Consider the following 13,962-nt stretch of genomic DNA (forward strand, 5'->3'; position numbering starts at 1 on the left):
CAGTGACAACATAAGAAATAAGATAAATCACCAATGACTTTGGAGTGTATTTTTGTCAGTGATCACATTCTGAACTTACCTTTGTGTCAATGGGCCTGATCTTACAACTAACTATGCTGTAGTGGGATGTTCCTCATCCCATGCAAGATGACTTCCAGCATGTATTTTTATGAACAAAAGCAAACACTCTCCTTGTCCCCTTTTGTCTCTTGGGGTTTTTTTGAGAATTATTGTCGAGGAACCCTTTCTAGTTTGCATCAAAGGATTAAAATGTCTTTTGTACTATTGTCTCTAGGGGATAACCTTCAGGAATTCTGTTATGTAAAACCTGTGCACTGCTCAGTCTGTTTCCAAGGTCAACCCAAGACCCAGGAGATATTTGATAGAGGTGCTTAGTCTAGAGGCAATACACCCGTTTTGATGAATCATTAATTTTTCACCATCACCTTGTTGAGTTGAATGGTCTTTAGCATGTCCCTATCAAGCTGCAGCACAGTGTGGTACTGTTTAGGAATAAAGGGAAGGAGAAGAGAGTCTTTGCATTAGCACTTTTGTAGTACTGCACTAGCACTTTTCTAAGCATTTTTGTTCCACAAAACTCAGCAGTTAGAACAGTTAAGATATTCCTGGCCATAGAAGAGGTAGTCTAAATTTTTGGCATTGAGGAGCAGTCAGTGCTCACACGCTCACATCGAAGAGCTTAGTTTGACTTGGGTTTTGGCTGTCTTCTTCAGCAGAGACAGCATATATTCAGTGTTTGTAGGGAAATGCCTTCATACATTTTAGCTATTTTCCAGACTCATCTTAAGGGAGATCCTGATATTCCAGTTGCAGGACCTCTGATATTCCAAGGAGGTTCATCTTCATGTCCTAATTTCAGAGGTGCAAGGTGTCAAAAGCATGTGTAACGTTTTCCTTGTATAACAAGAGTTACTAAAAGTACACAGTTCTTATGATACTATGATTTTTTTTCATGTCTAGAGCAAAAAATCATTGCTTCTTTGAGAATGTTGTGTTAGGTATCAGACCCACCTCTCAACAGACTGCTCACCAAGATCCTCAAATAGCCTTGTAGACAGCCTATGTTGACCATATGGGAGTGTGAATAAGGCTGTGCTCTGAATGATTTTTATCAGAACTGGCGGATCCCAAATTGATCTCTGCTTCAGAGATGAACTAGAATGGTCATTCCTACTTCTCTGCAACCAGCATCACTCCATTATATGTATTGGGTAAGTCCCTAATCCTGTGATTATGGGCTAATTATCTGCTTGATCCCATGTCTTATTTCTTCCAAAAAGTGGTCCAGAAAATAAAATAGTGATGGATTTGTTCTTCCTGCTGTACCCGAAGTAATTTTGGCTTTAGGACATGCCCTATGCCATTTTACGAATGTGTTGGACTGCCTAAAGCTCTAGATGTGCTTTTCAGATCACTTTCCCTGTGTGAACATTAAACTTCTTTAGCACGTAGCTTTGATGCTTGGTGGTTCTCAGGGGTAAAATACATATGCTTCTTGGTCCTGAAGAGACTATTCTTTGTAAGAGCTAAGGAAAGTTCATAAAACAGATGTACTTCGAATAAACATGCAAATTTGAAACATGTGAATAGGTCTTCCATGAAGACAGCTCTTCAAGCAACACTAGTCTACTTTCTGGATATTTACTTGTAGAGAATCCTGCAACATTAACGCTCCTTTGGCAACTATTTCATCCACTTCCTATTTCTAATATTTCCTATCTTGAGGAACTTTGCTATGGTTTATTTTTACCCAACCTTATTTTCAGAGGATTGGTCAGAGGTTCTTGTCCAATTAAGGATCTCATTCCACAACTGCATTTTAATTGGGTGCCCTTCCTTTACAGATCATGTGTGTTTATAGCTGCATGCTTTCCATCTTTCTATAAAGACCCACTTAGTAGCCCTTCCTTTTGCTAGAAGGATAGAATAGATGCAGATCCTTCTTAATTTTGTATTTTGTTTCTGGTTTGCACTTAGACTTCAAGTATCTATTTTGCTGTCAAAGTTTCACCTGAGTCTTTCTGGTGTATATTTTTTCCCTTCAACCACATACATCTACAGTTGAATGGGTTCTTTACACCTTAAATGTTAACTGCAATGATGTAGTTAGTATTCTTTTATGGGTTATGCTGAGATAAACCATTGCAGATTCCTGTAGGCCTTCAAGTCTCCAGTTTGAGCATATGTCAGTCCACAGTATGTATCTGCATATGCATAAAGCATATTCAAAAAACGAGCTTCCTAATAAGTAAGTTTCATTTTCTGTCAACTTCTCTGTTCTCCTAAACCTCCCTTTCCCTCTACCTCCACGATCCTTGTTGCACCACCACAATGTGTGCACACACATGACCGCAGTTTTTAATAAGCCACCTCCTCATTGATGCACCCACTAAGCAAGAACTGAAACATGTCTAGTTTGGAGTTTTGTTCGTGTTGCTTCACCAGCAACATGCAGCCAGACAGGACAAGGGGTGAATCCTGCCTGTCCTTGCCTTACTGGGGACATTAATTTGATATCTCACCTTGATGCAATCATCATCTTTTCTAGATTGGTCCGATCTTAATTATCTTTGAGACTGCTACCTTTCTTCCATCTTTGACTGAAAAGGCCAACCAAAAAGTTGTTAAGAAGAAGCTTCTGTAGGAAACCAGTCTAAATATCAACCTGGAATATGATAAAGTTGTTGGTTGTTATCCTGTTGGCCAGATAGGCCCAACTTTTTTCATCTTACTGTCCTGCTGGGTACAACTATCTGGTTTTTTTGGCTTATGTTGGAGTAATTATTTCAGTTTAATGATTATGCCTCTGCTGCAAAATGAAAGCTCTCTGTATGATTAGAATTTTATAGGTTGTGTAGTGCTGAATGGAATCAAAAGAGTAAAAATATACTAAAGTAAGCAAATATAAATTAATTACAAAGTATCTTAAAAATACTATATAGGAACATTATATAGTAGAAATAATGTTATGGGGAATAGTGTGCTAGGAACTGTTTGACAGTGGGTTGGTGGAGTTTTTTTGCCTACACGTTTTTTTTCTCGACTTAGTTTGGATTACTAAACTGATGCCTATAAATCTGTATCATCGAATTAAATCTGCTTATTTTGTGTAAATATACTGTGTTCACTGATGTCATTGTTTTCTCTGACCTTCCCCCTTTCCCTTCTCCTGCTTATGCTAGGGAAGGAAGGTTTTGGATAAATTGCATGAGTTACAGATACATTTTACAGTCTTGAAAGGACTTATAGGTACAGAGAGGTTAGCATCAAGATGTCAAATTGTTAATAAAGCTGCAGAAATTTTTCTTAAAACTGGAAGTTTGAATGGAGCGACATGGGTATTAAGAGGTAAGCTTGTCTTATAAAAAACTAAGTTTTGACTTAAATTTGAACAGTCCCCACCTATGACAGATTTCAGATAAAAGTTACAAGCTGGTCTATGTTATTAAATAAAGTTAATGACACTGGGGCAACAAAAATAAAATGTGATCCATCTTACTGGTTAGTATTATTCTTGATATGTGTAAGAAATATTATGACTAATACTAAATTTTTTTTTCAGGAAAGTTTTCACAGTAGTCTGCCATCAACACCATTCTACTCAAAAGCCTGCCATAAAAAGGCAGGGGTGCAGCATGGAAAGTGACCCTGCCCCATGTAGATTTCCTTAAAGCCAGGTGACATTCAGTGTCAAAAAAATTTCAGGCTTGGGTCAATGCAGTGTTTCTTTACCCCTCACAGTATCCACATTTAGTAAAATAGCTTTAGAATAGTACCACATTTCTGCAATTAAATAACATGTAATTACTGGCTTTTTGGAATTCTGAGCTGCTGAAACGAGAAGAAACTCGGAAGTATAAACAACAGTAGAAGGCGTTCTACAAAGTAATACTGAGGATCTAAAATTTGCTATTCAAGTTCATATATGTATATAGATATATACATACTTATACATACATATACCACTGATAGTCCATTTTACTACCATGATAGTTAATAAAAGGGGTTATTTACTATATAAAGGTTCAGAGAATCCATCAGAGAAGTATTGGTGATAAGGAATGAATTATTAATAACTAGAACTGCATTTTCTGTGAAATTCTGAAATTTGTTTTCTGCTACAGTTTGCAGTATATTCTCAATGGCCAAAAGACTCAGCGTCCAGCAGTTTCAGTTCATAGAAATAACTCTGCACTGTTGTTTGCCACAGAGTCAGAGTGGACCACAAATGCACCATCGTGGCCCTGTGATAAAATGGACATCCTCAGTCGACATAATCTGTTATCCACACTAGTGCACAACTACTTGAGGAAGAGTTTATACAAGCAGGCATTTGAAGTTCTGCAGAACTTGCCAGGTTTTCAAAATCATTCTGGTAAGTAAAGAAAAAGGTACTGTGTTAAGAGCTAAAAATTTAACAGATGATTCTGTACTGTTCATTTTGTTTGTTTTCCAGCTAAAATCTGTTGAAGAAGTAAGATGGTTTTAGACAAGCCCTTTTTTTTTTTCCAGAGCATAGTGTCAGATAAAATATGTATTGCACTCTGCAGCTCTTGCCGCACACACATGCACGTACATGCACACACACAGAGTTTATACACCTATCCTCTTCTTCCAGTTGGCTCAGTTAGACAGGGCAACAGGAAAGACCCACTAAATTTTTAAGAATCATACGTATTCTATACAATAAGATAAAATAGGGATATCATTGGGGCAATTCATTTTATCCTAACTTCAGATGAATGTGTTGTTTTCTATAACTGAGCTAGCTAACCGAGGCTTCTTTTACATACCATGTTAAGAACTGAGTGCTCTTTCCAGTTCAATTTACCTGACAAATTTTGGATGTGTATTTCCAAGATGCGATGTGTAGTTACTTATGCTCCACTGAGGAAACGTCAGCTGATTCCTGTATGTAGGTCTCAGTCCTATTGCCAGTGTGTGCTTTTAGGTATGTTAGGAGAGCTTAGTTGGAAGACCATCTACTTGGAGAATTCTAAAAGGATCTAGTCCTTTGGGTCATGAAGTAGATACAAGACTGCTCAGTCCTGCCAAGCAGGGGACGGTTGAGAGGAAGTGGACAGTTCAAAGTTAGGATAGAAGCAGAACTTGAAGCACCAAGTTGATATTGATTGGTGCAAATTTTAAGTCTGAGAGATCAGGTGAAGATTGTATTTATAGGCTTGAGCAAGTGAATATGTTTTTATCTGATCTTGTTGCTTTAGGCAGCAAATTACTACTTGGACCTTAACACTTCACTTTCACAACTAAAAGTGAAACATTAGTTTCTAGAACTAGAGTTTCACTAGAACATTAGTGAATGAACTAACTGTATGAAAAGACTTTTGATGAATAAAGCATTATCATAAGTTATCTCAACCTTGTTCCATTTTGCTAATAGAAGCAAGGGTCCTGATTTAGGTATTGATTGAGAAGTGATTCTTCAATTAGATTTGCATTTGACTGAATTTAGGAGTTAATATTCTTCATTTCATTTCAGATACTGTAGATGTTTCTCACTACAGCTGCCTTTTTAACAAGCTGATAAATGCCTGTTTTGAGAGCAAGAACCTTGGGGTCTCATCTTGTGCAGTAGACTTCATGCTTTCAAAAAACATAGCTATTGATTTTTTTTTACTCAGAGGATTAATCACAGCTTTGGGAAGAAGTTCTTTGTGGTCTAAAGCTAGGACCTATTACAAAAGTAAGTTCCTTCTTAAACAATATCCTTCCCTTATGTTCTTTGAATAACATATGCTCATAACAGCTCGGTATGTTGGGGAGAAATGGGTAAGAGTGTACTTTGTAAAAACAAAACAGTACTTTCTGTGCCACTAGCAGGAATTTATTTGTAACCAAAATGTTTATTGGGAAATAGTGACAGTAGAAATTATGAATCAGTGCATACTACCTGGCATGAAATAAATTCTGATAAAATTAATTTTTTAGACTAAATTTCAGAATTTCAAAAATGTGAACCCTGAAATGGTTAAAAAGTGCATCATCTTCACTTTTTCATCTAGGCAAATTAGATTTCTTTATACTTCTGCTTAGAGCCGTGGTGGTAAAATTACTAAAATTTAAGATTTCAGAGGTCTGGCTAAGAAGTTTATCTTAACTAAAAGAAAATTCCTTTCAACTAAAAGCTAACAGTCTGTGATTGTTTACAACTCCACACTTCTGAGCTAAGATAATACCAGGTGTGCCACTCTGATAGGATCCACCAAGAGCCATTTCTCCATATTGTCACAGTATTTACTGTTTGATTCCATCTTAGAATTGTGGCGGTTAGCAAGCTACTTAAGGAGTCCACCCCTCCCGGGATGGACACTTGGCTCTTTTAACATTGAAATGATTGTTTTTCCTCACCTCTTTTTTTTTCTGAAATGCTATATAGGTTGAGTCTCTGGGATCACTTGGCAGAAGACGGGGGAGCAAAGGGGGAGATGGTGTTCAAATGTCCTCTCACTGTGATCATAGTTAACAAAGCTTTTTACATGTCCTAAATTGTACTTGGCGTTATTACGCACTTGAAGTCCACAGATTTCTGACAGAGCTTTTTAATCATCGTTGATAATACTCATTGATAAAAATAACATTTTACAACAGTGCATATTATGAGTGAATACTATTTGCTGTGTTCTCAAATCAGGCCATTTCACAGGTGAAATAGCAAAATCCATTAAGAGTTTGGGGTTTTTTTTCCCACGTTCTTAGCCACATACTGAAGAAAACAGATCTATGTTCAGTATTGGTAATCCTAACTCCTTACATTTCTGCATTTACTCTCAGGTGCTTTATCATTGGGTTGCTACCCACCACTGCAAGGAAATTTATATCACAAACTTTTGACAATTCCATCTTACTTGTCTGAGGTAGAGATGCTGTTGGCCATTGAAATGTTCCTTGTTTCAAATGCCAGTGATATTCAAAGTCCAATGGCTACTAGTCAGACTCTTCAAATAATACTGAAAAGGTTTGTTGTCAGATATGTACTATTTTTATTGTATTATCCATGTGATCATGTAATTAATGAGAGATATTATTTTCCATTGGCTGGGAAAGAGAATGCTTAGTTTTAAACTTGTTTTTAATCCTTGTTTCTAAACTGGTTATAGCACAGTACATGTTTGGGGGTGTTATTATTATTATTAGTTTTTACATGTGTGTAGCAGAAATGTAATTGTTCCAGAGTGATATTGGCCTGTGTTTCCTAACTGAACGTGTCTACCACACTAAGAGTGTACTGTATTTTCAAAAACAGGATAGCTTGATATCTTGGTGTTTAGATTCTTGTGTTGCGGTTAAGCAGTGGAGTAGAAGGGCACAGTCAAAATGTTACTCCTTTCAAAAAGCAACATTTCTTGGCTGTTTTGTGGGAAGTGCATAATTCTCTTTATAGGGGATATCTCAATATTAAATTTGTTTTCCCCTCTCTGTGAGACTTAACACCTTCAGATAAAAATGTGTTTTGTTGCTTTTTCCTTTTGTCCATAAACCACCAACCATTGTCACTAGATAATACCTAAAATTTATTTTTCAAGACCCCATTTTCTCTGAGATTGAGTGGCTCAGCATCAAAATATGAAGCTGCATAGAAAAGCTACATTTGTTAAGAAGGATGAACAGGGGCATCTCAAACTTGAGTACTCTGTCTTCCTTCCCCTCTACCCTTCCCAAGGAATACATCTCGTAATTTTGTTCTTTCGATAAATGAGAAGTTTTTTATCTCTTGTTTTCATGTGTATGGTATTGTAACTCTGCTTGTTTGCTCAGAGAATAAGTTCTGCTCTTGCAAAAACATAGACATGTCACTTAGTCACATCCTTATTCCAAAAGTGATTACATGCCAAAAATGAGTAATCCTTTTGGATTCAAGCACATATAAGAATTCCTGCTATATCCAGTTCATAAAATGGTTTACATTCCTGTACTGAATTTTCCAGCCCAGAGTCGAACATTTCTTCATGAAGCGTGCTGTGAATATTGCAGACCTACTTTGCACTGGCATTAAATCCTATTACTTTTCATTACCATAAAGTATGTTAAAAATACACTTTTTCTAACTTTTTAATTCTTCAGAATAATCAGCTAAAATTTGTCTAGAAATTAACATAATCTATTATAAGTTAAGTGAACACAAGGCACTATTTTAATGTTTTTGTAATCTTGTTGCCAGTATAAAGTGTCAGGCAAGCGACGCAGGGCCTGTATGGTACCTAATTTTGTATTTGTGAAAATTCACTTACAGATGTGAAGATCAGACAGTTCAGAATAACAGTGTCTATCAAGCAGCAGTGGAGAGACTGATCCTGGCTGCTCGTTTATCTGATCCAAAGCTTTTTCTTAAGCATATGACAATGAATGTCAATATGGAAGAAGTTTACAGCCTGGAGCTTACATCTGCTCTAAAATGGCTTCAGGAGAATATGAAATGGGCTGGGAAGGTCTGGCTGTTTCAGCAGTCAATTGTAAAGACTTTTGGTTTTTAATGGTTAAAGCGATTATTGTTGAAAATAATATTAATAAAGGCAGTTCCCACTGTGTTCAGACTGTGCCTTACTGATAACTTGAGACTTCAAACTCAAGGGGTGTTTTCAATACTTATATTGATGATGATGCAGATAGTAGCATAGAAAGAGTAATTTTTTTTCCCTAACTATGTAGATTGTCACACTGACTTACATAGATGTTTTGTAATGGCATCATTAGATAATGAGGAAGCTGCAGCCTCAGAACCTACATTCTCCTTTTTTACAGAGAATCTAGCACCGTTACTCTTCTCCCAGCAGGTGATATAAGTGCATTGACTGAGTGTACCTACTGTTCTTGAGTGAGACATTTTCCACATTGCTTCATAGTTTGTAGAATTAATATGTTTCCTTTTGTCTTCCTCACAATATCTTGTGAGGGTATTGTCCCATCTGTGTGCCCCTTAGATCTTAATTTCCTTACTCCAAAACCCCAGTAAAAAGCACGGAGAATAAAATAACTTCAAAATCACTTGAGACTTGCCTGACTTAGGATACCTTCCTTTACAGAACTGAGAGGGTCTACACAAGTTGCTCACAGCTGAAGGTTTAGTTGTGTCTTGCTAATAACTTGTATATGACTTCATATTTGTATATATGCATACTCCCACTGAAAAGGAGAACTTGCTTTTGCCCTTGATTGTGCTCTTGGAGGGAAGTGGTTTTGCCCCATTTTTTAGTTTCCGCCAACTGCATGATGAGCTGGAGGCTTCTAGCAAGCTGGTTCTAGCATTCCTGGTTCTTCAGGAATTCTTTTTCCCACCTGCAAATCCTGAATCAGATTTGGAGTATGAATTGCTTAAGTCACACTTCATCTACTGATCTGCAGCCTGAGTAAGAAGAACAAAACATTTCATATCAGAAAACTTATGGCAAATCAGTGAGACCTCTTGTCAAGGCTGATAACTTGCCTGAGCTCCCCACTTCTGTGGTGTTAGTTTAGATGTCCGGTACCATAAACATGCCAATAATACAGCTCTTTTGCCCTGTTCTGCATCTGCTTCAGAGCTTTTTGTGCTAAAAATTCCTGCTCTCTTGGGTATAGTAGTTTATGGGTTTTTTAAGGCTGTTCCATCATAAGTGAGATCAAGATGGTGGCATTAGCCCTCAATGTTTGAAAAATCTTTCCCTCCTTTCGGGCAGCATGAGTGTCTTCCCAGTTCCAGCAGCATTATTGCAGGTGTCCTTTGTGCCTCTGAATCATGAAAGCCATCATGATCTTAGCGCTGGATGGTTGTGCAGGGTTTTGGAGGGGTGTCGGTGTTTTTTCTGTTCGGGGGGGGGGGATGCCACTCCAGTCTTGAGGTTCATGCCATTAATCTGATGTCATTAATCTGATTGACAGTTATTACATTCCTGACCCTCTTCAGGGTCAGATTCTGACCCTTTTCAGTACCACTGTTGATCCAGTCTGTCTGGGAGTTGCTACTGGAAGAGAGAGGATTGCATCTGATGACCACCACAATCACTGCCTTCCTCCTGTGCCACCTGTGCAGAAAAATGCAAGGATACAGGCTCTTGTGTTTTCACAGGGTATCATTCTGCTGTAGGGATCTCATCTGCTTTCCTTCTAAAAAAGGGTAGATTCAGTACTAACAATCAGATGGCATTTCTTTAAAATCCCTTTACCTCAAAATTTCTCTTAAAGAACAGTTGGGACTAGTTCAAACAGACTTTGGGTTCCACCACTGGTATTCACCAAGATGGCTCTGCCATTTGTACGGCTATCCACCTGGTCAAACCCAGTAGCTGAAAGCCTGGATAAGAAGTGATCAGGTTTCAAATGAGGGATCTAAACTGATATTCTTCCAGCCACTCCAGCATTAGTGGCAAGAGCAATTTTGGAAGGTTTCAACAAACTGAAACTGGCAGTGAGAAACTAAGTCATTTTTGCTAATTACTTCTTGTAAGATCCTTTGTAGCTTAATCTCCCTCGGAATTAGACAGAGGCTATCTGAACCTCAGCTAAATCCCACATTTCTGTAAGCGGTACCAGATGTGGCTAATACTGTGTTTGAGAGACACAGAAGGACAAAATTCTCTTAGTAATCTGTATGGCTTCAAAGCTTGGGATGTTCTAGAGACAGCATCATTTTTTCCATTATAAGCAACCTTGAATTTTCACTTAGATCATCCCCAGAAAAAAAATCCAAAATGTTGCTTTATTTTGCAGACAGAGGTTAATCATTGACCTTCTAGCTTAACTTGGAACTGTGTAAAATTTGTGCAATGTTTTGGCTCCATCTCCTGAGTATCATCTTCAGCTGATAGGATGCAGTCTCACTCATGGTTTATATTAATGAGCAAAGCAAACTCCCCACATCATTGCTCAGAAGTTTTGTTACAACTGGTGCATCTGGTGTTTCCATCAATACAGTGTTTCTCCCTATCACCATGATAAACCAGCAGGCAATTTAAACAACTTGACTGTTAAGTCCTGTATTTCACATTTTTGTACTGTCTGGGTCCACTTGAAATACCACGCAAATCTGGTCATTTTGATGTGTATCAAAATGCCAAAAAGGTTTCTCGAGCAACATGCTGAGTACCGTTTTGGTGACAGAAATTCCATGTGCTAAACAGGACAAAACTCCAATGTGAAATGGAAATGAGCCTGGAAAAATGAAAAAATGTTCCAAAGGATAAAGTTAAGTACAACAGAGACAATGCAGTTTTGCAGAGCCAGCCACTCAGTAGACAATATCCATATTTTTGCTCTTCCCCAGGTGTAAGTTACTGTTTCTTAGTAGCTGAAAGAACTTCTGTGTTTGAGATTAAGCAGCTCGATTGATATATTTAATTTTTCATATAGGAAATAAAATGTATGTTTACCTGTTTGCAGAGAGAGGCAGAAAAATGTGCAAAAAAACTTTCCCGTGCTGTGCTGAGTAGCTAGGTTTAGACAATGCTGTGTTCCTTCAGTATGTTGTTAGATGCATGAGAAATTCCCTTTGTGAAAATCTTTCTGCAGTTTTCACTGAGTACAAGGTATGCTCTTGGAAGATTACTTTTGTTAGGTATGGACAGTCTCTTGTAACTAAAACAGAATAATGTTGTTGGGAAGACGTAGCACAAATCTATTTCAAAGCATTGAAAGTTTTGAGAGTTCCTTAACCCACATCGGGAACAGAAGTGAGAAGCTGGAAATAGCTTGATAGTTTTTACAATGTTTTATAAAGAGCAGTTGGGGGGATCATTTTGGAGGAGTTGTTAAGATGTTAATAAATGTTTTTTATTCTTTATATGAAGTATCCAAAGTATCTGTGAGTCATTATTGTCATTAAATTATTTAATTCTGTTCAGATCCCTGTAATTAATATTCTTAGGTATGCAGGAGGATAGGCAAATGGCAAAGTAGACAGGGAGAGTTTAGTATCTCATAACTGCTACAAGAATCTAGAGCATGGTGTGCTGCACAAGGAGGTTAAGAATGTGTGAAATCAGTCAGACTATGCAGTTTTTCACCACACCATAGCACATAATGTAGCAAATGCTTACGAATAAATTGGACTGACACTCCCAGCTGTGGAAGTGGCCAGCTTCCAGTTGTAACTACAGACTCGAGTGGAGGCTACAGCTAGGCCTATGGGCTGTGCTCAATTCACTGAAGAACTGTAGTGGATGCTAGTGAGAGTTTCACGTAAGGAGAAGTAGTAAAATTAAATGTCCGTGGCGTAGTAATCAAACTTTTAATTACCAAAATCTTAATGCCATGCTCCTCAGCTTAGTAAAATATGGCCACATTAAGAGCAATTACTAGTTCACATTTCTGTCCTTTCATTCTCCAGATGCATCTTGCATCTTAGCGGAGGGGTTTTTTTGCAAATCCCAGGTCTACATTTTTCAGTCTTAACCCCTTCTGCATAACCCTTTTCTAAAATGACTAGTATGATGAGTAGTATCAAAAATTAATGCTGACATCATTGGCCTCAGAGCTCCTGTGCCATCGAGTGTGCTGGGACTGGAGGAACTGACGCCACTTTTTGACCATCTTCAGACCAAGGACCAGAACCGAAACAAGGGAGCAAGGAGAAAATGGCTCAGTTGCCGCTTGTAGCAACTTTATTGTGATGCTTAAAATTCTCCTTCTGTTAGGGGACAAGAGGTAGTCAAAATACAAACTTTTTCAGGTGTTAATTTTATCTGGTATAAAACAAGCTTTCCATTTGGAAGTGTCTGCGCCGCTCTTGCTCAGCCAGTGGGATGTATTCTGGGAACTGATAAGGAATAATGAGACCAGATAAAGCCACAAAACTACTCCCATGGAATACTGCAGTGATATTCATGAACAGTAAGTTTTGAGACCTTTAGCTAAAAAGCAGGAATTCATTCCTGTGCTTGGAGGGGGGTGAGGGGGGTGGGGGGGTGGTGCTCTGGCTCTGTTTCAAAATACATACCTGATGCAGTGGAGCTGGTATCTGGCAGTGTCACCTGCTGATTACCTCTCCCAATTTATTTTATTCCTCACAGAGTTAAAAGAAATCCCAGGTGAAATGAACAGCACGCTTTTCTGTTGAATCAATTAAATTTATTTTTCCATCTGCATAATTATGCAACCAATTTGCTTACATAACTGATGGTTTCTATTGGGAAGCGAAAAACATGCTGCACATTATGGAAATTATGCAAATCCCCCAAGGGCTGTGAGAGCGTTAACTTGATTTAAAGCTTCACTGAGCTACAGATAGTTCCTAAACCACGTCAGTCCTCTTTTTAACCTTTTCTGCCTGGAAATGCAATAGCCTGTATGCAAATAACTCCAATCCCTAACAGTTAATCTCCCTTTGTTCTGAAACTCGATCAGCAATAGACGTTTTTGCTCTGAGGTTGCACGTCTCTGCATCAGCTGCTCCTTGACACCGACTACCTTGGAAGAAAAACAGACGTATAAATAAATGTACGTGTCCATCGACCGTTTGCAACTGCAGGAGAACAGCGTTTGCTTCTCCCCTTGGGACTGCAGAGCTCACGGTTGGTTCTTCGCCCGTTTCTTTTCTTTTCTGCGGAACAAAGGAAACGTGAAGCCGGTGCTAGCGTTTGGAGAAACCCCTTCCACCCTCTTTGCCAAAAAGCAGGGATTTCTTGTGCGAGGCGTTTCCCTTCCGTGTCCCCGAGTAGCGACTGCGGACGTACTCCCGCTGGAGGAGACGGGGCCGCTTCTCCCCGTCGTGTGTTACAGGCCTCTGAGAAACGCCCGCGGTGCCACCGTGCCGCTTCGCAAGGCGGGGCGCGCTTCGCAGCCACGGGCAGCAGCAACACCTCAACCACGAAATCTATAGCTATTACGGGTTTGTTTCACCTAATCCGCCGGTCCCCGCCGCGTCACACCTACGAAGCCGCTCGCACGGCCGCGGGCCCCCACCGCCGCCCCCACCCCGCTCCGGAGCGCCCCGGGGGGGGGGGGGGGGGG

General features: G+C 39.0%; 1 protein-coding gene and 1 long non-coding RNA gene across 2 annotated transcripts in view; one reads left to right on the forward strand and one right to left on the reverse strand.

Moving 5' to 3' along the window:
- The window catches only part of TOPAZ1 (testis and ovary specific TOPAZ 1), a 40,799-nt gene extending 32,118 nt beyond the window's left edge, over window positions 1-8,681 (forward strand). The window contains exons 16-20 of the mRNA XM_069770615.1: window positions 3,204-3,369; window positions 4,232-4,396; window positions 5,522-5,725; window positions 6,814-6,997; window positions 8,273-8,681. Coding sequence (XP_069626716.1) covers window positions 3,204-3,369; window positions 4,232-4,396; window positions 5,522-5,725; window positions 6,814-6,997; window positions 8,273-8,513 — 960 coding nt within the window. The 3' untranslated portion in view covers window positions 8,514-8,681. The remainder of the gene's footprint in view (window positions 1-3,203; window positions 3,370-4,231; window positions 4,397-5,521; window positions 5,726-6,813; window positions 6,998-8,272) is intronic.
- A 2,658-nt stretch (window positions 8,682-11,339) lies between these two features.
- Window positions 11,340-13,872, reverse strand: LOC138681989 (uncharacterized). The gene is made up of 2 exons (XR_011322220.1): window positions 13,686-13,872; window positions 11,340-13,552 (listed from the first exon to the last, which is right to left on the reverse strand). It is a non-coding gene; the product is annotated as an uncharacterized lncRNA (long non-coding RNA).
- Window positions 13,873-13,962: the final 90 nt, after the last annotated feature.

Source organism: Haliaeetus albicilla, chromosome 2 (genome assembly GCF_947461875.1).
Source record: "Haliaeetus albicilla chromosome 2, bHalAlb1.1, whole genome shotgun sequence".
Lineage (NCBI taxonomy): Eukaryota > Metazoa > Chordata > Aves > Accipitriformes > Accipitridae > Haliaeetus > Haliaeetus albicilla.